Genomic DNA, 26,604 nt, shown 5'->3' with positions numbered 1-26,604 from the left:
GGTAGTGTCACATCAAAATGATGACTGCATAATTCAATAAATGAAAACAGCTTATAAATGACATAGAAACCCGACCACACATGTCAGTTAAGTAACTTAATAGCACAAAACTAGAATATTGCTTTACTCCTACACAGACTACTAGCCAGCTAGATGAAGCAACCTGATTAACCATTTGCATTATATTACAGTACACATGTCTACAGATACATTATTGCTTCTATACATTTACAATACTGTACACCACAAATCCCATCATTCCGAGGATTATTCTACAGTATGAAGAGTTTGCACATGTGCTTCACTGATGTCAAACGTCAATATTTAGCTAATAAAAATCAGAGTAGAAATTGAATATTAAAGGAAATTTGCCACTGAGTCAGTCCCCTTTAGATGCCCTCCTATATACTGCGCTAAAGGGTGCAATTATATCCCTTAAAGGGGTATTCTCATCTTAAAAGTTGATGGTATATCTCTGGGATCCCCAGTGATTCTGAGACAGATGGGGCTGCAAGGCTGGTTTAACAATTTGCCCCTTACCAAATTCTCTCTGCATGGCAGTGCTCTGGCCACGTGCTGTGCAGGAACCTGTATCAAAGAGAAGGGGAATACAACTACAAACCAATACTACAGTCCTTTCTTCACAGCTTCTCCAAGTTATCAACCAATGTAGAAAGGATAACCTGTAGTAAATCTAAGTGCTGAATAGGGAGGCTAGAAAATGTCTTGCCACATATATAGCTCCTTTCTGAAAGTTTCAAAAAGCCAAGGGGGAAAGGGAGTGGGGGTGGGGTTACAAAATATAACTCCCTGTGGCCCAGACTCCTAAAAACCAGGAAGTAAGGTGGGTCCATATTTTGTTTTATTGTACTCTGGTAGGATACCCTACAGATGTCCAGAACCTGACACTAGTCCAAGGGAGAGGGTGGACATTTACACATTTATCAAAATGCAGGACTTAAAAATTCTGCATCTGTTCCTCACTGCTGCAAGCCACAAGTCATAAAAGGTCACATGACCTGAATCATCCAATGGTGTCATTCCTATCCACTGGACTGTGTTCACATATCCATGGCACATTGCATGACACAGTACGACAGGTGACTGTAGCATTCATGCATGCTCAGAACTATAGTCAGTGGAATTACTAAATAAAGTACATTTAAGGCTCTTATTTTCATTTTATTACCTGCAGGTTCATCTCTTAGTCTCGAAGAATTCGGTTGAGAAAAACTCCTTTAAAATGTAGATCAAATACAAATAGGACCAGTCATCCAAGTGTGTATGCACAGGAAAGACAAAATCAATGGATCCGCGCTTACCCTCCCAACGGGGAGTAACGAGGGTAAGCGCGGACCCATTGATTTTATTTGTCTTTCCTGTGCATACACACCTGGATGACTGGTCCTATTTGTATTTGATCTACTGTGGTGATCCTTGCTGCTTAAGACCCTTATAGGTGATATTGGCATTCAAAAACATATATCACAAGGTGATTATTTACTATCCCAGTAATGAAAAAAATTCCGTTATACGAGGGATAATGCGCTAGGTACGGCGCGGTGCTCTTTGTGTTTTTTTCCCCTTTAAAATGTAGGTTAATCTTTGATCATCATAACTTTGTAATTACTATTACATTCCTAATCCTGGTTTAGAGCCAGTATTATGCTTCAGAGCTGTGTTCACAACTCTGCCAGTCAATACTCAAGACAGTCAAACGCCTTGTCTAACACCATAACTGAGCTTCAGTTAGGCATTTCTACATCAAACTACTGTACTGTGGAAACACTGTCAGCAAAGAACACTGGGAGACCTCTGGGGACCCCACTAGAGATGAGCGAGTAGTGGTGCTTGGTTAGACACTTGGCCCGTTCCTGCATGGTGGTGTTTTGAGCACCCACAGGTCTTCTATTCAGGTGAATTGGACAGTTCCTTGTTCTCTTCACTCTCAGGAATGGAGGGGTCTAGAGATGAGCAAGTAGTATTCCATCGAATACCTCACCTGCATAGTTATTGGTTTACACGGTCGAATACCATGTGGTAAACGCAGTAAAAATTTGATTCCCCTCCCACCTTCCCTGGTGCTTTTTTTTTACACCAATACCTATGCAGGGGAGGTATTCGATGGAATACTACTCACTCATCTCTAGACCCCCATTCCTGAGAGTGAAGAGAACAAGGAACTGTCCAATTCACCTGAATAGAAGACCAGTTGTGTGGGTGTTCAAAACACCACCGTGCAGGAACGGGCCAAGTGCCACACCCACATGTCATCACTATATGAGATGGGAATACCACTTTGATATTTTTATATATATAAAGTATTTACTGTATGTCAGAGGTGAACATATGCTTTAATCTAAAGCAAACTTGTCCCTTTAAATCCTGTATGCTGAAACCTGTCACAGATACAATGTCAGACCTATTTCCTGCTGCTCAAAAAGTCTGACACCAATATATAGTATAAAATATAGAAGTTACATTTTCATCAATACATGAAAGGTTGATCAAATCACTAAGACCTTGTACTGTCAATGAAGCATCTTCTGTGTCAACGACTTCACCAGCACGTTATAAAAAAAATACGAGCACCGCAGTGTGTGCATACACCTCATAGGCCTGTTGCCTAATTTGTAGAAGACATAGACAGTGTAACTGCTATTATCAAACATCAGCACCAACATGATTAAAGTTTATATCAATTACAAAAATGTAACTTTTTCCTAAAATTTCCCCTTGTACCTTAAAAATACAATTGGTTTAAAAAAAAAAAAAAAAAATCCCATTCATTTTTCTGCTGCTCGTACGTAAACTAAGGATGACAATAGCAGAAGCTCTGGAGGTTTGTGCAACAGGATTAAGTTTACATTCCTAAGGCCGTCGTAGTGCATCCAATAGCCGTCAATTTGGAAAGCTGCAGAGTAATGGTGCTCTTCCTTGTTAAAAAGAGTGGCACCTTCTAGAAGATACCTGAAAGCAGATCACATACAAAAAAGTGACTTACCGTATATACTCAAGTATAAGCCGACCCGAATATAAGCCAAGGCCCCTAATTTGACCACAAAAAAATGGGAAAACTTATTGACTCAAGTATAAGCCTGGGGGGGAGGGGGAATGCAGCAGTTACTGGAAAATTTCAAAAACTAAAATGGTCTGAGTTTTTGGGTGCAGTAGATGCTGGGAGCTGGGGAAGGGGAGGGGTTGTTTTGGTTGTCTGTCTGCCCCTCCCTGAGCTTGAGGACTGGGTTCCCCCCCCCCCCCCCACTTGGAATTCAGTCTGGCTGAATATAGGGTATCTCCTATTAACCCCTTTCCGACGGAAGAGGAGCTCTGCAGATACCCTATATTCAGTAGACCGGGCACTTTCAGAAACAGGGATACCTAATGTGTATAATGTGTTTCAGTCATTTTCTACTTTTATATCTATTCTAGGGAAAGGAGTGATTTAGAACGTTAATTTTTTTTTTTTTTTTAAAGCTTTTTTTTTTTTTTTTTTTTACATTATTTTGTGGGAGATTCTATACATGGATACTGCGGCTGGTCATAGACACCCCCCCCCCCCCCCTCCGCAATTAAAATTTTTTTTTTTCTTTTTTTGCTGACTCGAGTATAAGCCGAGGGGGGCTTTTTCAGCACAAAAGCTGTGCTGAAAAATTCGGCTTATACTCGAGTGTATACAGTATTTTGTTTTATACTTAGCACCGGGCCCCTTCTACTCTATGATCTTTGGATCTTTAGGCCAATGGTAATGGCGCTGCTATAACAACGAACAGCACTGGAATACACATTTCAGATGCCAATGTTCCTGATCTAGTTAAGCTGTGAAGAAAATCTGTTGCAAAAATGTTTTCACTAGCCACCACCATTCCAGATAATTTTGGTGCCTGATGCTACTTAAGCTCTGTACTGTCGGAGTAGGCAGGAGCAGATAAGGGAGTGTGACTCAGAACTACAACCAGAAACAGCCAGGGTCAGAGCACACACTCCTTGCTAGCTACTGCCCAATACCGCCCATCTGACACCTAAATGGCATACAAAGCACCAAAACTAACAGCATGTCTTGTTCGGGAACAGTGGGGCCTACAAAAAAACTCCATGTGTGTTGGAATGAGTGGAGAAGTGTCTATTAAGTGATGCAAGGAGCTGGGCTTGGTAGAGTCTTTAACAGTTTGAAGAGCCTGCGCGGCCTGCCCTGACCTCTGCTTGTGACAAACAAGCTCCATCTTCCCTGACCTTAGTTTGTCTCTTGACTATACCAGTCAGGGTCACCTGACAAGAAACCAAGACTGCTCCTGAGATAGCAAACTACTTATTTCCTTTCAGCAAAGTTCATAGTCCTACACAAGACAAAAATAAAAACAGGGGACCACTTAGAGGGCATGCTATTGCGTTATACTAAGAAATTAAACAGCATAGAATGCTTATCTGAAAAATTACATAGTGTAAAAGGCAGATGTGGTATCTGGTCAAAGGAGGAGAGAAAAATTTTTTATGTTATCTTTAACCATAGGATATGCCATAAAATGGGTTACATGTAGGGCTTTTGTCTTGGAGATCCTAGGCAATTGAGAGTGAGAAAGATGAACTGGGTTACCGTGCTAAACATCAAGATTAGAGATGAGCGAACAGTGTTCTATCGAACTCATGTTCGATCGGATATTAGGCTGTTCGGCATGTTCGAATCGAATCGAACACCGCGTGGTAAAGTGCGCCATTACTCGATTCCCCTCCCACCTTCCCTGGCGCCTTTTTTGCTCCAATAACAGCGCAGGGTAGGTGGGACAGGAACTACGACACCGGTGACGTTGAAAAAAGTAGGCAAAACCCATTGGCTGCCGAAAACATGTGACCTCTAATTTAAAAGAACAGCGCCGCCCAGCTTCGCGTCATTCTGAGCTTGCAATTCACCGAGGACGGAGGTTTCCGTCCAGTTAGCTAGGGGTTAGATTCTGGGTAGGCAGGGACAGGCTAGATAGGAAGGAGAAGACAACCAACAGCTCTTATAAGAGCTAAATTCCAGGGAGAAGCTTGTCAGTGTAACGTGGCACTAACGGGCTCAATCGCCGCAACCCAGCTTTCCCAGGATCCTGAATGGAATACACTGTCAGTGTATTCCGGTATACCCGATATATACCCCCGATACCCGTTCCAACGGTGTGCCCCCCCACCTTCACCCCAGAAACACCCTGCAAGTCCCCTAGCAATAGGATTGGGGCTATATACACCCACTATTTTTGCTACTGCCATATAGTGCCATTGTCTCACTGGGAATTCAAAGAATATATTGGGCTTACATATAACTTCAATTCCAGGGAGAAGCTTGTCAGTGTAACGTGGCACTGACGGGCTCAATCGCCGCAACCCAGCTTTCCCAGGATCCTGAATGGAACACACTGACAGTGTATTCCCGTATACCCCATATATACACCCCAAATCCCCGTTCCAACGGTGTGCCCCCCCACCTTCACCTCAGAAATACCCTGCAAGTCCCCTAGCAATAGAATTGGGGCTATATACACCCACAATTTTTGCTACTGGTATACAGTGCCATTGTCTGACTGGGAATTCAAAGAATATATTGGGGTGACGTGCACCCACAATTTTTGCTACTGCTATACAGTGCCATTGTCTGACTGGGAATTCAAAGAATATATTGGGGTTATGTGCACCCACAATTTTTACTACTGGTATACAGTGCCATTGTCTCACTGGGAATTCAAAGAATATATTGGGGTTATGTGCACCCACAATTTTTACTACTGGTATATAGTGCCATTGTCTGACTGGGAATTCAAAGAATATATGGGGGTTATGTGCACCCACAATTTTTGCTACTGCTATACAGTTCCATTGTCTCACTGGGAATTCAAAGAATATATGGGGGTTATGTGCACCCACAATTTTTACTACTGGTATACAGTGCCATTGTCTGACTGGGAATTCAAAGAATATATGGGGGTTATGTGCACCCACAATTTTTACTACTGGTATACAGTGCCATTGTCTGACTGGGAATTCAAAGAATATATGGGGGTTATGTGCACCCACAATTTTTAATACTGGTATACAGTGCCATTGTCTGACTGGGAATTCAAAGAATATATGGGGGTTATGTGCACCCACAATTTTTACTACTGGTATATAGTGCCATTGTCTGACTGGGAATTCAAAGAATATATGGGGGTTATGTGCACCCACAATTTTTAATACTGGTATACAGTGCCATTGTCTCACTGGGAATTCAAAGAATATATTGGGGTTATGTGCACCCACAATTTTTACTACTGGTATATAGTGCCATTGTCTGACTGGGAATTCAAAGAATATATGGGGGTTACGTGCACCCACAATTTTTGCTACTGCTATACAGTTCCATTGTCTCACTGGGAATTCAAAGAATATATGGGGGTTATGTGCACCCACAATTTTTAATATTGGTATACAGTGCCATTGTCTGACTGGGAATTCAAAGAATATATTGGGGTTATGTGCACCCACAATTTTTAATACTGGTATACAGTGCCATTGTCTGACTGGGAATTCAAAGAATATATTGGGGTTATGTGCACCCACAATTTTTACTACTGGTATACAGTGCCATTGTCTCACTGGGAATTCAAAGAATATATTGGGGTTATGTGCACCCACAATTTTTAATACTGGTATACAGTGCCATTGTCTGACTGGGAATTCAAAGAATATATTGGGGTTATGTGCACCCACAATTTTTACTACTGGTATACAGTGCCATTGTCTGACTGGGAATTCAAAGAATATATGGGGGTTATGTGCACCCACAATTTTTACTACTGGTATATAGTGCCATTGTCTGACTGGGAATTCAAAGAATATATGGGGGTTATGTGCACCCACAATTTTTAATACTGGTATACAGTGCCATTGTCTGACTGGGAATTCAAAGAATATATGGGGGTTATGTGCACCCACAATTTTTACTACTGGTATATAGTGCCATTGTCTGACTGGGAATTCAAAGAATATATGGGGGTTATGTGCACCCACAATTTTTAATACTGGTATACAGTGCCATTGTCTGACTGGGAATTCAAAGAATATATGGGGGTTATGTGCACCCACTATTTTTACTACTGGTATACAGTGCCATTGTCTGACTGGGAATTCAAAGAATATATGGGGGTTACGTGCACCCACAATTTTTACTACTGGTATACAGTGCCATTGTCTGACTGGGAATTCAAAGAATATATTGGGGTTATGTGCACCCACAATTTTTACTACTGGTATACAGTGCCATTGTCTCACTGGGAATTCAAAGAATATATTGGGGTTATGTGCACCCACAATTTTTACTACTGGTATACAGTGCCATTGTCTCACTGGGAATTCAAAGAATATATTGGGGTTATGTGCACCCACAATTTTTACTACTGGTATACAGTGCCATTGTCTGACTGGGAATTCAAAGAATATATGGGGGTTATGTGCACCCACAATTTTTACTACTGGTATACAGTGCCATTGTCTGACTGGGAATTCAAAGAATATATGGGGGTTATGTGCACCCACAATTTTTAATACTGGTATACAGTGCCATTGTCTGACTGGGAATTCAAAGAATATATGGGGGTTATGTGCACCCACAATTTTTAATACTGGTATACAGTGCCATTGTCTGACTGGGAATTCAAAGAATATATTGGGGTTATGTGCACCCACAATTTTTACTACTGGTATATAGTGCCATTGTCTGACTGGGAATTCAAAGAATATATGGGGGTTACGTGCACCCACAATTTTTGCTACTGCTATACAGTTCCATTGTCTCACTGGGAATTCAAAGAATATATGGGGGTTACGTGCACCCACAATTTTTGCTACTGCTATACAGTTCCATTGTCTGACTGGGAATTCAAAGAATATATTGGGGTTATGTGCACCCACAATTTTTACTACTGGTATACAGTGCCATTGTCTGACTGGGAATTCAAAGAATATATTGGGGTTATGTGCACCCACAATTTTTACTACTGGTATACAGTGCCATTGTCTGACTGGGAATTCAAAGAATATATGGGGGTTATGTGCACCCACAATTTTTAATACTGGTATACAGTGCCATTGTCTGACTGGGAATTCAAAGAATATATGGGGGTTATGTGCACCCACAATTTTTACTACTGGTATATAGTGCCATTGTCTGACTGGGAATTCAAAGAATATATTGGGGTTATGTGCACCCACAATTTTTACTACTGGTATACAGTGCCATTGTCTCACTGGGAATTCAAAGAATATATTGGGGTTATGTGCACCCACAATTTTTACTACTGGTATATAGTGCCATTGTCTGACTGGGAATTCAAAGAATATATGGGGGTTACGTGCACCCACAATTTTTGCTACTGGTATACAGTGCCATTGTCTGACTGGGAATTCAAAGAATATATGGGGGTTATGTGCACCCACAATTTTTAATACTGGTATACAGTGCCATTGTCTGACTGGGAATTCAAAGAATATATGGGGGTTATGTGCACCCACAATTTTTACTACTGGTATATAGTGCCATTGTCTGACTGGGAATTCAAAGAATATATTGGGGTTATGTGCACCCACTATTTTTACTACTGGTATACAGTGCCATTGTCTGACTGGGAATTCAAAGAATATATGGGGGTTACGTGCACCCACAATTTTTGCTACTGGTATACAGTGCCATTGTCTGACTGGGAATTCAAAGAATATATGGGGGTTATGTGCACCCACAATTTTTAATACTGGTATACAGTGCCATTGTCTGACTGGGAATTCAAAGAATATATGGGGGTTATGTGCACCCACAATTTTTACTACTGGTATATAGTGCCATTGTCTGACTGGGAATTCAAAGAATATATTGGGGTTATGTGCACCCACTATTTTTACTACTGGTATACAGTGCCATTGTCTGACTGGGAATTCAAAGAATATATGGGGGTTATGTGCACCCACAATTTTTACTACTGGTATATAGTGCCATTGTCTGACTGGGAATTCAAAGAATATATTGGGGTTATGTGCACCCACTATTTTTACTACTGGTATACAGTGCCATTGTCTGACTGGGAATTCAAAGAATATATGGGGGTTACGTGCACCCACAATTTTTGCTACTGGTATACAGTGCCATTGTCTCACTGGGAATTCCACAAATAATTTGGGGATTCATTCACCCTACATCTCAGGCTCTTGCCATATTCACCCAGGTTGTCAGTGCTGCACCAGCTCGTTCCCAGACAGCTCGGCCCGAAAAATACGTTACCTATATAGAGGATTTGGACAATGAAGACAACATGTTCTAAATCTAATGTCTGCACCTTCTCCAGAATTAAAATAAAGGCAGCGTTTAACTTTCAAATAGCACTGCACAAAGGAAGAGCTTATCAGCTTGTCTCATGACATGCTACTGAAAAGTTTCATTTGTGTATCTTAATGTAAATATAGTTGTATAAGCTTTTTGGGTTTTAGGCACTGCCAAGTTATTTATTACCACCCGCTCCCTTATAATGATGATGACGCCAAAGTCACTGTGGGTGTTCAGAGCTCACAGCTTTGGGTGACATTTGTCTTGCTCTCTGTCGGTACCAGCTGTCTTTTTGGATACCGTAAAGTTATGTTGACTTTATTAACAGCTATAGAAGCTTTAGCCAGGTTGTGACGGTGTGTAACCCTAACAACACTAAGTGGGATACACATTAATAGTCAGTCTATGTACGCTAAACGTATCACTGAAGTAATTTTTTTTCCCTCTCCCCTAATATAAGAAAGGAACAGACATTAGACCTAGACCGGGGTTCGAGGCTTGAAAAAATCCAGTATTATTTGTTCTTCATGATGTGAAATATGTGTTGAAAAGCAACCCAAGATGAAGTCAGCCATGTGTGCCAGTGTGTTACTTGGCATGCCTTTGCTGGCCCCAACTGTAAGGGTCACTCTCCATTTCCTCCATTTTCCACTCCCCTTCACACCATTTGTGGTGAAGCAATGGGATGCACTGAAGTGCACCCTCTAGCCTCGTGTGGGATAGGGACATCAGATGCCACTCCAACCCCCTCGTCTTCCTCCGCCAGCCAACGGTGCGAAGATGAGACGAGTGTGCTCTGAATGTTTTCTGCCTAGCAGAGGCTAGTTCTCACTTACGAAAATGGCCCCACTTTGACCTGTATATCAGGCACAATGGTGTAGGTTTCAAAGAAACATGGCACCAACAAGTTGGAAAACGTGGACCATGCGTGGACCGTGTTTGAGTCTGGCAAGCTCCAGATCTGCTACCAGGTTCCAGCCATTATCACAGGCGCAAAAATGCCAGGCCCCAGGTGTAGCAGGGAAAAAAAAATGCCATCTCAGCCAGGATGGCATCCCTGACCTCGGAGGCACTGTGCTGTCTGTCCCCCAAGCTGATCAGTTTCAGCACGGCCTGCTGACATCTCCCCATGCCAGTGTTACAGTGTTTTCCGCTAGTAGCTGGGGTGGAGGTTGCAGCTTCGTAGGGTTTCAGTCTACTCCTGCCATGAATTTTGGCCTGGGAGAGGAGATAGGCCACCCCAGTTTGCACCCGGGGAACAGACTCCACCACATTCACCCTGCCTGTCATTAAAGATAAGCACTGCAGCATCCCTGACCACAGGCGCTTGTCCATGTGTCGGTGGTCAAGTGGACCTTGCAGCAAAGCGCAGAGCTCTGGGCCCGACTGATGTTATGGGACACATGCAGGCGCAAGGCAGAGACAGCACACCAAGAGAAGTAGTAACGGCTAGGCCCAGCATAGGGAGGTGCCCCAGCTGCCATCTGCTGACGGAAGGCCTGGGTCTCCAGAAGCATAAACAAACACCAACATCTCCAGGGCCAGCAGTTTATCGATGAGGCTGTTACAGGCTTGGGCATGGGGGTGGGTTGTATTGTACTTCTGCCTGCAATGAAAAGCTTGGGAAATGTGGAGTGGCTGGGAAGAGGCGCATGATGGTGCAGGCCAAAAGGGCGCATGAGGGTGAACTCCCCAATGTGTCAGAGATAGGTGTGTAGGTGTCCTTGCATCATATACTTGCACCATATTTGGCTTTGGAAGTTAATTTTGTGCCAAAAAGTGGTTAAGACAGCGATCCCTCAGCTACTCCCGTTACACTGTCTATTGAAGTTACCATCTGTGGAAGTGGACCACCATTTCTAAGATCCCAAAGGAAGCAGGCAAGAGATGTGCAGTTCAGAAAAAAAGATGAGAAAATAAGTTTAGGCTGTAGAGCACAGAGGGATCGGAGAGGACAGAGCTGGTGTCGGCCAGGTATTCCCACAACATGCGCCTATACTTGTCCCTCCTGGTGACACTAGGCCCCTGAGTGGCAGTAATTTGTCCAGGGGGGCCATTAACGTGTTCCAGACCTAGGAATAAGTCTTCCAACAGGGTAGAGTTTTGCATGCCTTTGCTTCTACCCACTGTTTTTGCTGCTTAGCTTCCCTCCACATCTACTCTGCTTTCACCCCTAAACATCACCCCAGTTTATGCCTTTGCTTCTACCCAGATTTTTTGTTGATTTAGCTTCCCTCTACATCTACACTGCTTTAGCCCCTAGACATCACCCCTGTCCATGTGGGGTCGGTGGCCTCGTCATCCACCAACTCCTCTTCCAATTGCGCACTGCCCCCTTACTGCAAACCGCACATGACCACAGCTTGCCTTGATGGCAACTGTGTCTCATGATCCCCACTTAGGTCCAGACAAGTCGGTGGCGGGTCCAAAACCCCAAAATTGGAAGGAAATGGCAGATGCTGCAGTATTTCTAACACCTGTTCCTGGTGCTCGGGCCTGGTCTGTGTTGTACCCTGCACCCTGCTTAACGCATCTGCCATATCCGAAGTTGTGCTGAGCGCATGCTAATGTTTCGTGTCCAGTGCAATGGATGGGATGGGATTTCACATAAGTCTGCCACCCATGGCCACTCATGGTTGAGCAACTGAGGGAGTTGACTTTGACGAACCCGAGGGTTTTGGAGTTGGAACTACATCAAAGGTCTGTGCTGCTCACACACTCTGCTCAACACATGATATGTTTAGTGCCAGCAGTGTGGAGACGTCGCACAACAGCCGTTGTTCCAGCAGGTACAGGCGTTGTAGGAGTGCATAGAGGCTAGCAGCGGCAACTATACACTTTAAAAACTATCCGCACAAGCACCACACTTTCACCAGTAGCTCAGGAACATTGGGGTACCTTTTTCAAAAGATTAGCAGCAATGAGTTAAAAACGTGGCCCAGGCATGGAATATGTTGCAGGCTGCCAAGCTACAGAGCCAATCCCAGGTTACGGCCATTATCACACATGACAACATGCCTGGGCCCAGGTGCAGTGGCAAAAACCACATTGCCGTCTCATCGAGGATGGCATGACTCACTTTGTAGGCAGTGTGCTGTCTGGCCCCCAAGCTGATGAGCTTCAGCACGGCCCGCTGACGTCTCCCCACACCAGTGTTGCAGCGTTTCCAGCTCGTAGCTGGGGGTCAATTTAACAGCGGAGGAGGGTGGTGTTTCAGCCCTCCTCCCAGGAATGTTGTGTGGGGAGACAAGTCAGGCCACCACATTTTGCGACCCGGTCCACGCCTCAACTACATTCAACCACTGTGCCCAAATTGAAAGTTAGCGTCCCTGTCCGCATGCACTTGTCCATTCGTAACTGGTCACATGGAACTTTAGGGCTAAGCGCTGAATTTAGGGACCGCCTCATGTTTGGGGGAAAGTGCTGGTGTGGACGGCACAGTGCGGTGGCGCAGTAGACACTCTGCCCAAAAAGGGCAGAGTGTCCCCCAGCCGGGATTCCAACATCTCCTGGGCCAGATTTCTTGAGATGAGGCCGTTGAAGCCTTGGGCATGTGGGTGGGTTGCGCTGTACTTTAGCATGAAATGAAAGGCTTGGGAGATGGGGAGTTGCTGGGAAGAGGCGCATGATGGTGCGGGCAAAAGGAGAAATGGCAGGAAAAGGTGAGGATAAGGGTGAACTCCCCAAAGTGTCAGAGGCAGATGTGGAGGTGTCCTGGCTCCTGGTCTGGACTGCAGCGCCAGCCCTGTCAACAGTGGAAGAGGCAGTGGCCGCCAGGCCAAACGACGATTATCCTGCGCTTGCTCTCACCCACTGAGCCCAGGGCTTGCCTTCCAAATGATGGCACCCGCAAGAGGTGGTGAGATTCCTCTCCGCAGATCTCCAAACCATCTTGGACTTGCAAATTGCACTAAATTTGTCATGTAACTGACATGTATATGATGAGTCTATCCATTGTCTGTTCATTTTGGTGAAAGTCAGCCTGTCAGCTGACAGACAGCTGTGCTTGTCAGTGATGATGTCACCGGCTGCTTGTACCCCCAGTTTTTGCTGCTTAGCTTGCCTCCACATCCACACTGCTTTTGCCCCTACACATCACCCCTATCCATGCCTGTGCCTCTAGCCATAAGTCTGCCACCCATGGAAACTCATGGTGCAGAAAGTGAGGGAGCCGACTGAGGAACCCTTGGGTTTTGTAGCTGGTACTCCATCAAAGGTCTCTGCTGCTCACACACCCTGCTGAACATACGGTATCTAGGGTTAGAGCGTGTGGTGACCTCGCACAACAGTAGGTGCTTCAGGCAGATGTAGGCCTTGCTGGAGTGTATTGCGGCTAGCTCCAGGTACTGTAGACTTGGGAAAGTGGGTGTCCAAGTGCCGCACTTTCACCCTTAGCTCAGCTAATTTGGGGTATGTTTTTAAAAATCATTGCACCACTACATTGAACATGTGGGCCAGGCATGGAACGTGTTGGAGGCTGGCAAGCTCCAGAGCCCTCCAACAAGCTAAAAAACCTGGCCCCAGGGGCAGCGGGGATAAACAAATTGCCATCTCATCCAGGATGGCATCCCTGACCTCAGAGGCAATGTGCTGTCCGTCTCCCAAGCTGATGAGCTTCAGCCCAGCCTGCTGACGTCTCCCCACACCAGTGTTGCAGCGTTTTCAGCTCGTAGCTGGGGTAAATCTAACAGCGGAGGAGGAGGAGGGTGGTGTTTCAGCCCTCCTCCCAGGAATGTTTTGTGGGGAAACAAGTCAGGAAAATTCTTGAAACGGGAGAGTTTTGCATCTTTGCCCTTGCTGCCTATGGACATCCCTTTGCCTCTAGCCACCATTTTCCCTGCTTTGCTTGCCTCCACATCCACACTGCTTTTGCCCCTAGACATCACCCCAGTCCATGCCTTAGCTTGTACCCCCAGTTTTTCCTGCTTAGCTTGCCTCCACATCCACACTGCTTTTGCCCCTAGACATCACCCCAGTCCATGCCTTAGCTTGTACCCCCAGTTTTTCCTGCTTAGCTTGCCTCCACATCCACACTGCTTTTGCCCCTAGACATCACCCCAGTCCATGCCTTAGCTTGTACCCCCAGTTTTTCCTGCTTAGCTTGCCTCCACATCCACACTGCTTTTGCCCCTAGACATCACCCCAGTCCATGCCTTAGCTTGCACCCCCAGTTTTTCCTGCTTAGCTTGCCTCCACATCCACACTGCTTTTGCCCCTAGACATCACCCCAGTCCATGCCTTAGCTTGTACCCCCAGTTTTTCCTGCTTAGCTTGCCTCCACATCCACACTGCTTTTGCCCCTAGACATCATCCCTATCCATGCCTCTTCCCCTAGCCATAACTCTGCCACCCCTGGAAACTCATGGTGCAGAAACTTTGGTTGCTGACTTTGAGGAACCCTTGGGTTTTGTAGATGGAACTCCATCAAAGGTCTGTGCAGCTCACACACCCTGCTCAAGATATGGTATTGTAGGGTTTCAGCGTGTGTGAATGACGGACAACAGCCTGTGTTTGGACAGATGTAGGCCTTGCTAGAGTGTTTTTAGGCTAGCAGCGACTCCTGTGCACTTGCAAAAGTGGGCGCACAAGCGCCGCATTTTCAACAGTAGCTTCGGTACATTTGGGTATGTTTTTAAAAAACTTTGCACCACTAGGTTAGACGTGGGCCAAACATGGAACGTGTTGGAGGCTGGCAAGCTCCAGAGCCGCTACCAGGTTCCAGCCATTATCACAGGCGTAAAAATGCCAGGCCCCAGGTGTAGCAGGGGAAAAAAAAATGCCATCTCAGCCAGGATGGCATCCCTGACCTCGGAGGCACTGTGCTGTCTGTCCCCCAAGCTGATGAGCTTCAGCACCGCCTGCTGACGTCTTCCCACACCAGTGTTTTAGCGTTTGCCGCTAGTAGCTGTGGTGGAGGTTGCAGCGTCGTAGGGTTTCAGTCTACTCCTGCCATGAATTTTGGCCTGGGAGAGGAGATAGGCCACCCCAGTTTGCACCCGGGGAACAGACTCCACCACATTCACCCTGCCTGTCATTAAAGATAAGCACTGCAGCATCCCTGACCACAGGCGCTTGTCCAAGTGTCGGTGGTCAAGTGGACCTTGCAGCAAAGCGCGGAACTAAGGGCCCACCTGATGTTGAGTGACACGTGCTGGTGCAAGGCGGGGACGCCACACCGGGAGAAGTTGAGACGGCTAGGGACGGCATAGTGAGGTGCCACAGTTGCCATCAGGTCCGGGAAGGCGGGAGTTTCAACAAGCCGGAACACCAACCTCTCCTGGGCCAGCAGTTTAGCGATGTTGGCGTTCTAGGCTTGCGTGGGTGGGTGGTTAGCGGTGTATTTCTGCCGGCGCTCCAATGTCTGAGAGATGGTGGGTTGTTGTAAAGAAGCGCCTGATGGTGCCTTTGATGGTGCAGGAGAAGGAGATAAGACAGAAACAGGGGAGGATGAGGGAGAAGTCAACAAAGTGGCGGAGGCAGATGAAGTGATGTCCTGGCTCGTCCTCTGGAGTGCATCGCCAGCACTGTGAGAAGAGGCAGTGGCATGAACGGCGGGCGACGTTTGTCCTGCCGTTGCTGCCTGCCACTGATTCCATTGCTTGGATTCCAAATGACGGTGCATTGAAGTGGTGGACAGGTTGCTCTTCTCAGGGCCCCTACTCGATTTCGAGAGGCAAATTGTGTAGACGACACTATATCTGTCCTCGGCGCATTCCTTGAAAAAACTCTACACCTTCAAGAAACGTGCCCTCGATGGGGGAGTTTTTCTGGGCTGGGTACAAAACGGAACATCTTCGGACATTCCGGGTCTGGCCTGGCTTCGGCAAAGCAGCTGACCTCTGCCTCTGGACATGTCTCTGCCTCTAGCTACCCTTTTTGGTGCTGCACCTGCCTCAACATCCACACTACTTTCCCAGCTTGACATCTGCCTTGTCCAGGTGGGGTCAGTGTCCTCGTCGTCCACCACCTCCTCTTCCAACTCCTGTCTCGCCTCCTCCTCCTGCACAATGCGCATGTCAACTGGCTGCCCTGACAGCAACTGCGTCTCATCGTCGTCGATGAGGGTGGGTTGCTGGTCATCCGCCACCAAATCGACCGGAGATGGAATGGAGGAGACTCTAGTGTTTGAGCATCTGGACACAGATACTCGTCTGTTAGGTCCGTGGAATCGCGAAATGGAGGGGCAGGTTGCGGTACAGTCAAAGGAAGGGAGAACAGCTCTGGGGAGCAGGGACAGTTGGGGTTATTGTTCTGGGAAGATTGGGAATTTTGGGTGGAAGGAGGACAAGACTGTTGGGTAAGAGGAGGTAGAGGCTGACTGGCTGGTGGACAATGTGCTTTAAGCGTTATCCGACAGCCATTGCAAGACCTGTTCCTGGTTCTCGGGCCTACTAATCTTTGTACCATTCAGCCTAGTTAATGTGGAACTTTTGTGCAAAGCGCAGAACTTAGGGCCCGCCTGATGTTAAGGGACACACGCTGGTACAAGGCTCAACTCACCCTAAGTGCCAAAAACACTGCTGGTGCAAGGCTCTACTCATGCCAAGGGCCTCAATCTCTGCTGGTAGCTCAGCTTAAGGTCATGTAACTTTGTTTGGAAGGGCTCATGTTAAGGGCTAGAAAAGTGAATTTTGGAAGGTCTTACCACATCACACACACACACACACACACACACACACACACACACACACACACTCAAAATGACAGTTAAGGGTGAGGGCTTTTGGAATTCCCATTGCCTATTCCATTTGTGGTTGTCATGGGGAACGTGATTTAAAGGGGTGGTTGTTACTGTTTGTTGAGCTTAAATTGGGGTTTGTGTCCATCCATTTGGGGAGTAAAGAAGGTTTCCAGGTATTTTCCCACTTTGATAGAGGTTTTTTTGAATGTGGAAAGTGTGTAGTTGTTAGGCAGTGATGTTGGGGTAATAGAGGGTCTTTGGTGTGTTAGATGCCCCCAGACATGCTTCCCCTGCTGTCCCAGTGTCATTCCAGAGGTGTTGGCATCATTTCCTGGGGTGTCATAGTGGACTTGGTGACCCTCCAGACACGGATTTGGGTTTCCCCCTTAACGAGTATCTGTTCCCCATAGACTATAATGGGGTTCGAAACCCGTTCGAACACACGAACATTGAGCGGCTGTTCGAATCGAATTTCGAACCTCGAACATTTTAGTGTTCGCTCATCTCTAGTCAAGATTAACATTATTCTTTACTTACTTATGATCTGATAAATCCAAGTAATATGGTACATAGGCCAAATCTTCTGACTTCCACTGTTCCATGTTTAAGATAACAAATGGAGGAGCCCCATGACAAAAAATTCTCTGAGAAAATTCTCTGAGGCAGCCACACCTGAAAAACACAAAGTTCCATATTATTCCTAATAAAAGTACTTATACATTTGCCTGTCTGCAGTCAGGCTGGACGGATACCAAGTAATTAAAAAAATGCTCTCGGCACTCAATGTCCTGCCATATGGTGCCCATACCACATGGTAATATGAGGCATAGTTCCATAATACAGCTTCTGATGGTACACCAAAGCTAGGCATAAAATCAAAGTCACGTAATTGGACAGGGGTGCCACGCAGAATCTTTGGGCACTGTATTATTTGATTCAAGGAGTAGTCAGTCAACATCTAGTTACTTACCCAATCTCTTCACATACTTCAATCCGAGAACAAAAAAGCTCATCCACTGCCATCTGAATAATGTCTCCATGTGGTAGGTCATGTGGAGGGCTGAAAGAAACAATAAGCAGACGAGACAACTTAGGGGGCGTTCACACTACCGTTGGTGACCATCAGCAGTGTCCGTGGCTATTGTCCGATACAAGATTTTAGCAAAATACACTAGCTAAACAGTCAGAAATTTCCATTTATTTTAATGGGATTTTATCTTGTGTCCATTTACATGGAATTAAACGGTAGTGTGAACCCTGCCTTAGATTTACAAAAATGAATCATTGAGAATTTCTGTGTAGCTCCAGCCTTTGGCTCTACACTTTAAAGGGAGTCTATCATTGGCTAGATGATTTAGATAAGCATATAATTACATAGCCTTTAGAAAGGCTATTTTAGACATACCTGTTACTCATTGATCCTCGACAAATAGCCTTTCTTAAGGCTATTCCGATGTGGTACCTAGAAAAAAAATTGTGTGTGAGTGATAGGATCCCTTTAACTAACCTGGTTTTCTTTATATGCAAATTACTCTTCAGGGAGCACCAGAAGCGGTATTCTTGTTCTCAGAGCACCGCTGCGTCACCAGCCGCCTCCTTTTCTCACCACCCTCTTCTTGAAAGACGATCCCTCCTTCTACATCCTTCACTGCTTCTATAGAAGCTAGTCACATACAGCACAGACTAACTGCTCTGAAGGAAGCAGTGAAGAGGTGTAGAAAGGGAGGGGGGTCATCTTTCAAGAAGGGGGTGGAGAGAAAAAGGGCGGCTGCGACGCAGCAGTGCTCGGGGAACAAGGATAACGCTTCTGGTGCTCCCTGAAGAGTAAGGGGCGTATCAAGAAAACCAGGTTAATTTAAAAAAAAAAAAAAAGCTGCGAGGATTAATGAATCACAGGTATGCCTAGAATAGCCTTTCTAAAGGTTATGTAAAGATATGCTTATTTAAGAAAAACAAAACAATCTAGCCAATGATAGACTCCCTTTAAAGTGACGTTAAACCTATGTATGAATGCAAAACGATAAGCATAGCATGAAAACATCTGGCTATAGCTCACACTGCATGAACTTCTGCTCCCTCCTTAAATAGTCTTGTAGATATCTGATAAAGAAGCAGGACCTTTTCCCCAGTTTGATTTTCTTATTCACATTTCAGCTATTGTTGGATATGGAAAGAGCTTAGTATTGCTTGGTATCAAATGCAGCCAGAGCAGTCATGGGTTTGTTTGTTTTTTAACTACACCTAAGCCAGAGATAAAGCAGCCTAAGCTTTCCTTTCCCCAAACCAATTAATTCCTGTAATGTTCCCACATTAGACTTATGCCCACTGCACCCTGTGAACATCTCAAGTACATCAGTTCATGCAAAGTTCAGATGCTAAACAAGTAGGTGGTGCTGGTCAAATGTGAATGGCTTCTAAGATGCAGCTCCACCCCATGAGGGCCAACATTAGGCAAGTGTTAAATAGTATCCCATCACCCCATCCAAAGAAATATTCCTTACTTGATTAGGATAGTTTGCATTTGGCTCTCCTGGGCACGGAGTGGGCATCTTGAGTTAGAACAATAACTCTCTTGTATTGTGGCCATAAGATGCTCCAGATTCCTAGTGAAATTCTCATGTTCATTACCAAACAAGTCAATCTCGAGAGAGGCCTTGTGTATTCCAGACTTGTACTGCCGCTTCTCCATCTTGTCCCATATCCAGAGTAACTTTACTGACGTGAAGCTGTAGGTGTCCATCAGGTGAAGGAAACAATCCACAAATTCCCTTCCTAAGTAGAGTGACAGCTCTCGGGGAAAAGAGTTATTCTCACGTAAGATAACGTACAGTAGCATTAAGAAGCCATCAATAGTGCAGGTGTTCTTCAATGTTATCTCAACATACAATGGCATACAAGACACTGCTTTCCTGCCCGCTTTAATGGTAAATACTCCTCCCCATGGGAGTACTGGCCTCCAAAATGAACGATCCTGGTCACAGTTGTTCTTAATGGAAGCTTTGATCTCTTGAAACAATGTCTTCATCCTGTCAAGAAAGGAACAGTCACAAGATGATATTCAGCAACAATGTAAGAGTTCTTCTAAATCTGTTACCAATTACAAGAATGTAACCATGGGGTGCAGGAGAGACACTTAGGTGCTGGCCCTCCTTTTATCTTTGGACATCTAGCAGTTAAAGGGTCTGTCCTAGAGACAGGTTCGCTATAAAATTGCAACTATGACAATGAGTGTGAATTTCAGAAGTATTCTCTTCTTTTATTTTGTAAAGTTCTGTCAGTTGGAAACCTGCAGTCATTTTGATGGAGCCTGAGAGCTGCTTTGTATCACCCAGTCACAGAAGCTACACAAATAAGAGGGATGTACATACAAAAGACGATTATGTGACAGCATAATGTAGGGGATATATTATACACACACGGTTGTGCTAAAAAGTTTGCATACCCCAGCAGATTTTTGGGTTTTTTGGTCTTTTTTTTTTTCAGAATAAAGAGGCGCTGCCTCCTGTGGTTTGATATTGAGTTTCCTAGTGACAGACTGCCTTTAAGGCCCTGTGTACAGGGTATAACACTCTGCTGCCTGGAGTATTCCTTTAAGACAGGAAAACCCCATAAACCGTGCTCCGTGAAGCATCTTTGAGCAAGAAATGCTGATCAAATTTTTACAGAAAATCAAGTAGTCAATTTAATGAACCCCAACTGAAAAGCAAAAACTTTCTAAAAAGTGATGGGCAAATAAATAAATAAAAAGTAGTAAAACATATTAACTAAAAAAAAAACAAAAAAACTTTAGGGTATATTTCCCTTTAAGGTGCTTACACCTTCTGTAAAACGCCACTCCAAGCGGCCATTGAAATAACCATACAACAGTGAGACAACCAGCTAGTATCTGGTCAAAGGAGAAGAGAAAAAGTATATGTTAGCGTGTATAACAGACACGACGTCTCAATCTAACATTATCCTCTAAACATCTATCTTTTTTTTTTTTTTTTTTTAAATTACTCTTGTACATTGTATGGACCTGGACATACAAAAACACAAACCCTGCATTAAAAAAAAAAAAAAAAAAAAAAAAAAAAAAAAAAAAAAAAAAAGGTGCCACTGACTCTTTCTGCTATCAATGGTTTTTTTCAAGTTGGAATCTCCCCGCAGATAGCTCACATTGCATTTTTTTTCCCTGTAGCTGAGAAAAATCTGCTACTAAGAGGCCGTTCACATGACGGAAAAGTCAGCCCCTATAGTACTGTGCAGGCCCCAATAATTCCATGGCTAGTTCATGCACAGTACTGTATGGGGAATGACATGGCCATGAAATACTACACGTATGTGCAAGATTATAGTGAGGTAGCTGTAATGCAGACATAGCACACAGGGCTGCCAGCAGGAATTTTGAGCCCCTTTCCCCACAGTATAATGCTCCACATCGTAAATAATGCTCCACAGTTTAAAATGCTCCCCTGAGTCCTCCACAGTTTCCCCACAGGTATATAAGGCTCCACACAATATAATATGCTCCTCATAGCCCCGATTCAGTTTAATACTCCACAGTGGCCCACACAGTATATTACCCCTTAGTTGCCCCAGTCAATACAATATGTTCCCAGCAGCACCACACAATATAATATGCAACCCTCAGTATAATGTTCCATAGTGGCCTAACACAATATAACATTCTCAACAATAGCCTGCACATAGTATAATATACTCCCCAGAGGGGTTCCCCCAGTACAATGCTCAACAGTGGTCCCCCACAGTATAATATGTTCCCCACAGTGCCCCCCAGTATAATTCTCTACAATGGCCCCACAGAGTATAATATGTTCCCGAGAAGCCCCCACACAATATAATACACTCCACAGTGGCCCCACACCACCCCTTCCCCCCCCAGCATAAAGCTCAATATAATATGCTCTGCAGAGGGCCTCCCCAAAATAATGCACCACAGTGGCCCCACACTGTATAACATGCTCCACAATGGCCTCCACACAGTACAATATACTGTCCAGAGGTTCCCCCAGTATAACACTCCACAGTGGCCCAAAACAGTATAAAATGCTCTCCACAGTGGCCCCACAGAATATAACATGCTCTCCAGTGGACCCCCTCCCCCAGTATACTGCTCCACATTCGCCTCACATAGTATAACATTCTATCCATGATTGTATAATAATATAATATTCTGTCCTATGATTGGACCTCAGCAGTTAGAAGGGGCATACTTACAGTATGCCCCATGTAACCAGAAGAGGATGCCAGAAGATGAAGCTAAGGACAGGAGAGTACAAATGTTTGTTATTTTCACTCACCTTGGAAAGAGGCCTCTTTCTGTTATTGCTATGGCCAGGCCTCACCTCAGGATCCAGAATCATCAGGCTCCGGTTCTAGGGGCCCTGAGCAATTGCCCAGTTTGCACCTCCCTAACGCCAGCCCTGCTAGCAGCACAAGTAATTTTATTATACAATTTACCTGCACTGCAGGTAATCAAGCTGCATCATGTTAACCTATGCTCCCATCATAGCTACGCCCTTTGCAATGAAAGCTGTGACCAATCCATACAATTACCCTGTGAATTCTACACTGGCAGGATTCTAAAAAAATCCACAAGCCGTATATACCCAGCCCTAAGCGGAGGCCCCACAATGCAGAAATGCAGCTTTTTTGTTGCAGATTTTGCTGCAGTTTTTTGAGCCAAAGTCAGGAATGGATTGAGCAGAAGAGAGAAGTATATGTTCTTCTTTTATATTTTCCATTCCAAGCCACTGCAAGAAAAAAAAACGCTGCTGGGGCAACACGGTGTTGCAGCCTTGCAACACTGGAGTCCTGGGTTCAAATCCCACCAGGAACAACATCTGCAAGGAATTTGTATGCTCTCTCCATGTTTGCGTGGATTTCCTCCCATTCTACAAAAGGCATACTGACAGGAAAAAAAAAAAAAAAAGTACATTGTGATCCCTATATGGGGCTTACAATCTACATTAAAACAAAAAACGCTGCATCATTGCAACATGTGGCCTCAGCCTAAAGGTGATTTGTGGGGTTCCACCTTGGTCAAAGGGAAAAATTCTGCTTTTGTATTGCTGCATATTTGTCATGCAGGATTCTTTTAACACTGTCTGACAACGCTTCTCAGAACTGGTTGTCAAACAGGCTTTCCAAAACTGTGTACAACCAAGGAGTTGAGATTAAGAATGGGAGATCCTCAGGATATTTAGGGTAGGTTCAAACAGGTTTTTTTTGTATCGAACCTGAGGCGGAGGCTGCCTCAGGTTCCGATCCAGAAACCGGCTCACCGTGATTGAAAGCCGGTGCGGTGCACTGCACTGGCATCCAGCCACGCATTCTGCTCCGAATTAGGCCCAATGAATGGGCCTAGTCAGGAGGAGAGGGTATCTTCAGGCCAAATCGCGAGGCGACTCGGCCTGAAAAATGAGCATCTTGCTTCTTTTTTCCAGGAGCCGGAAGAAACGGCTCCCGGAAAAAAGACCTGAGCGGCTCCCATTGATTTCAATAGGAGCCGTCTTTTTGGTCAGGGTTATGAGGTGGATACGGCCTCAAAACCCTAAGTAAAAAACTCTGAACTTACTCTTATTTTGTAAATATTAGTGAGATTCGGCCCTCTGATTGTTTGCTACCCATCTTGTTCGGATAGAAGTGCTATTATTATACTCTGTTCTCAAACACTTACAGTGCCAGCCAAAAAAAAAATGCACCACCAGTGGATTTTGTCAAATGTATGTGATGCGTATAAATTGAGTCCCTGCAGATGATATGTATACCTCCTACTACGAAATCGACTGAAAAATGTCACGTAACGTACAAAAAAATTGCCAAATACCCGTCATCGAAGAGAGACGAGGATAGAAATGGAAAAAGACAAGAAATCATTTTCGCTACAATCATTACATTTTGTGAAGTGGTGCAGATTTTTTGGCCGCCACTGTATACTCACCTTGCATTTTCTGGGCATCTTTGGAGTCTGGTGTCCTCTTTAAGCCTCAGTTTGATATTGAGTGCCCCAGGGTTTCTGCTGAGGCCTATGATTGACCCTCGGTCATCTCATTTGGTTTGCTGGACTCTGCAAAGATGCCCAGGAGAGGCAAGTAGAAGTGTTTGTCATTTTCCCTCACCTACCCTAGGCCTGCACTTATTATACTCTGGAAACCTCACAGTATAATAGCATTTTATGGGTGATAAACCCTAAAAGATTCAAGTTAAGCTTTTGGAAATTTCGGGTTCAATACAGTTCTAAACAAATGGTTCGCCAATCCCTATTCGAGATGTGTTGGGCTTTTATTGGTGATTTTATTTGTGAGGTGGAGGCTTCTAAATGTCTACAAGTGTCTACACTTCTAGCCCACAATGATCAGTGCTATGAAAGAATTTCTCTGGACTGCAGTTGCAACTTGATATATTAAAATTGGAAAGTCATGCTACAGATACGCTGGAGTGTAGCCATGGCTTTAGCGTGAATCAGCCATTATGATTACAATCTTTTATTGAACATGAAAATAGCCAGTGAGTCAAAGGGAACATGTTCCAGCTTATAAATCATTTATTAAACCTTGAGTACCAGCAGAGACAAAATTACACACTGACTGCTTTCAGCACCTGAAATCAGAATAAAAAAAATAAAAACAAAAGCTTATCCTTAAAGGGAACCTGTGTGGTCTATGTTGGGACAACACTAAACCACAGGTGTGGACTAATGGTTTAGTGTCACAAATAGCTTAGTCCTAACCCTACTAATGCCCACAGTGAAGCCGAGCGGTACATCCTTAGCTTCAGTGAACCTCCGTACAGGCAGCAGACGCACCAGAGAGGAGTCTTGTCAGTTTTTACTCTAGGTCAGTAACCTTTTTCGTATAGCATGCTCATTTTTTTTTCTAAAAATGAAGACAAAGTGCTTAATGTGCCATGTAATACTTGTAAGGATATCGACCTGCTACACGGCAGTCATAGAACATACCGTAAATGATATCAATAACCCAATTAGTTGATTAAAGGGGTTGTCCCGTCACAAAGATCCTATCGATAATGCTTATTAATGTGAATGTAAGACTTTTCCTAAATACATTGCTTCAGCAAAACTGCTTTGTTTGGCCACTATCTCACTTTATTCATTTTTTTGTGGCCACAGCCCTGACCTAGCTGCTCCTGAGTCAAGTGATGTGTCTGCTGCTCTCAGGGAGGAGGGGCTAAGTACACGGGAGCGAGCCTGGAGGAGGAAGGGGGGGGGGGTAGTTTACCCTTTGGGGGACAGGTGAAGCCAGCAACATCGCTATGCTTCTGCCCTGCATGAAGCAAGCAGCGGCAGAAGCAATGCTGCTATTCCGGGGCGGGGGGCGGAGGAGCGGAATAACAGCATCGCTTCTGCCGCTGCTGTCTTCATGCAGGGCAGAAGCATAGAGATGTTGCTGGCTTCACCTGTGCCCACGTCTAACTCCCCGGCATCCGCTGTAATAGGCGGATGCTGGGGACTGTTAGACGCTGGCACAGGCACATCGCTATGCTTCTGCCCTGCATGAAGACAGCAGCGGCAGAAGCGATGCTGTTCCGCTCCGGGGTCACATATGCAAAGCCAAGCGGCGAGATGCCGCCGGCCCTGCGTGCGCGCTCATACACCAGTTTAGCCTTCACAATGCTAATACAGACCCACAGGGTGTCGGGTCTGTATTCGCATTGTGAAGGCAAGACTGGTGTATGAGCACGCACGCAGGGCCGGCGGCATCTCGCCGCTTGGCTTTGCATATGTGACCCTGCCCACCAATGACGAGACAAAGCCGGAAGACAGAAGATTTTAGAGGAACGAAGACGGGTAAGTATGTGACGTGGGAGTACCCCTTTAAGCTTATATTTCAGTGTGAGCCATCTCTAATGATAAAATCTGCATTTGTATGAACAGTGGACATTTAGATGTTCAATAAATTCATATAAACCTTTCCAGCCTTTTAAAATGAATGAATGACCACTTTAGGCTAAGGCCCCATGGGCCGGAACTGCCGCGATAAAGCGCTGGGGGAACAACCGCGACGTGAACACATTGCTGCTGCGCTTTGAACAGAAAGTTCACTGAGTTTTCCTCCGCAGACTTTCTGTTACAATTATTTCTATGGGAAAGCTTCCGGTGTTTCCGTAGATACAGTGGTGGCCAAAATAAATGCACCAGTGGATTTTGTCAAATGTACGCGATGCGTATAAATTGAGTCCCTGCAGATGATATATATACCTCTTACTACGAAATCAACTGAGAAATGTCACGTGACACGTACAACAAATTGTCAAATACTCATCATCCAGGAGAGACGAGGATAGAAATGCAAAAAGAGAAGAAATCATTTTCGCTACAATCATTACATTTTGTGAAATGGTGTGGGTTTTTTTGGCCGCCACTTTATAATTGACATGCTGCGATTTTCAAAACCGCAACGGTTTTGGAAATCACAGCGTGTCTGCGCTGTGATTTTTCCGCAAAGCGGGGATGGGATTCACATGAATCCCATCCACTTTGCAAGTACTGTACACCGCCGCAATTTTTTCCGCGGTATTTCCAACGCGGCCAAATTGCGGGGTTTCCAGTCCATGGGGCCCCGGCCTTAGGCTG

At 45.0% G+C, this 26,604-nt stretch overlaps 1 protein-coding gene across 1 annotated transcript in view; it reads right to left on the bottom strand.

Annotated features, from left to right (window-relative positions):
• Positions 1-2,199: 2,199 nt before the first annotated feature.
• DORIP1 (dopamine receptor interacting protein 1) overlaps positions 2,200-26,604 on the bottom strand; it is a 28,380-nt gene continuing 3,975 nt past the window's right edge. Inside the window, exons 2-5 of the mRNA XM_075282685.1 lie at positions 19,508-20,032; positions 17,977-18,066; positions 17,544-17,678; positions 2,200-2,970 (exon numbers count right to left, since the gene is read on the bottom strand). Coding sequence (XP_075138786.1) covers positions 2,787-2,970; positions 17,544-17,678; positions 17,977-18,066; positions 19,508-20,031 — 933 coding nt within the window. The 5' untranslated portion in view covers position 20,032 and the 3' untranslated portion in view covers positions 2,200-2,786. The remainder of the gene's footprint in view (positions 2,971-17,543; positions 17,679-17,976; positions 18,067-19,507; positions 20,033-26,604) is intronic.

This window comes from Leptodactylus fuscus, chromosome 7, assembly GCF_031893055.1.
Source record: "Leptodactylus fuscus isolate aLepFus1 chromosome 7, aLepFus1.hap2, whole genome shotgun sequence".
Taxonomy (NCBI): Eukaryota; Metazoa; Chordata; class Amphibia; order Anura; family Leptodactylidae; genus Leptodactylus; species Leptodactylus fuscus.
This window is presented reverse-complemented; position numbering and strand designations above follow the sequence as displayed.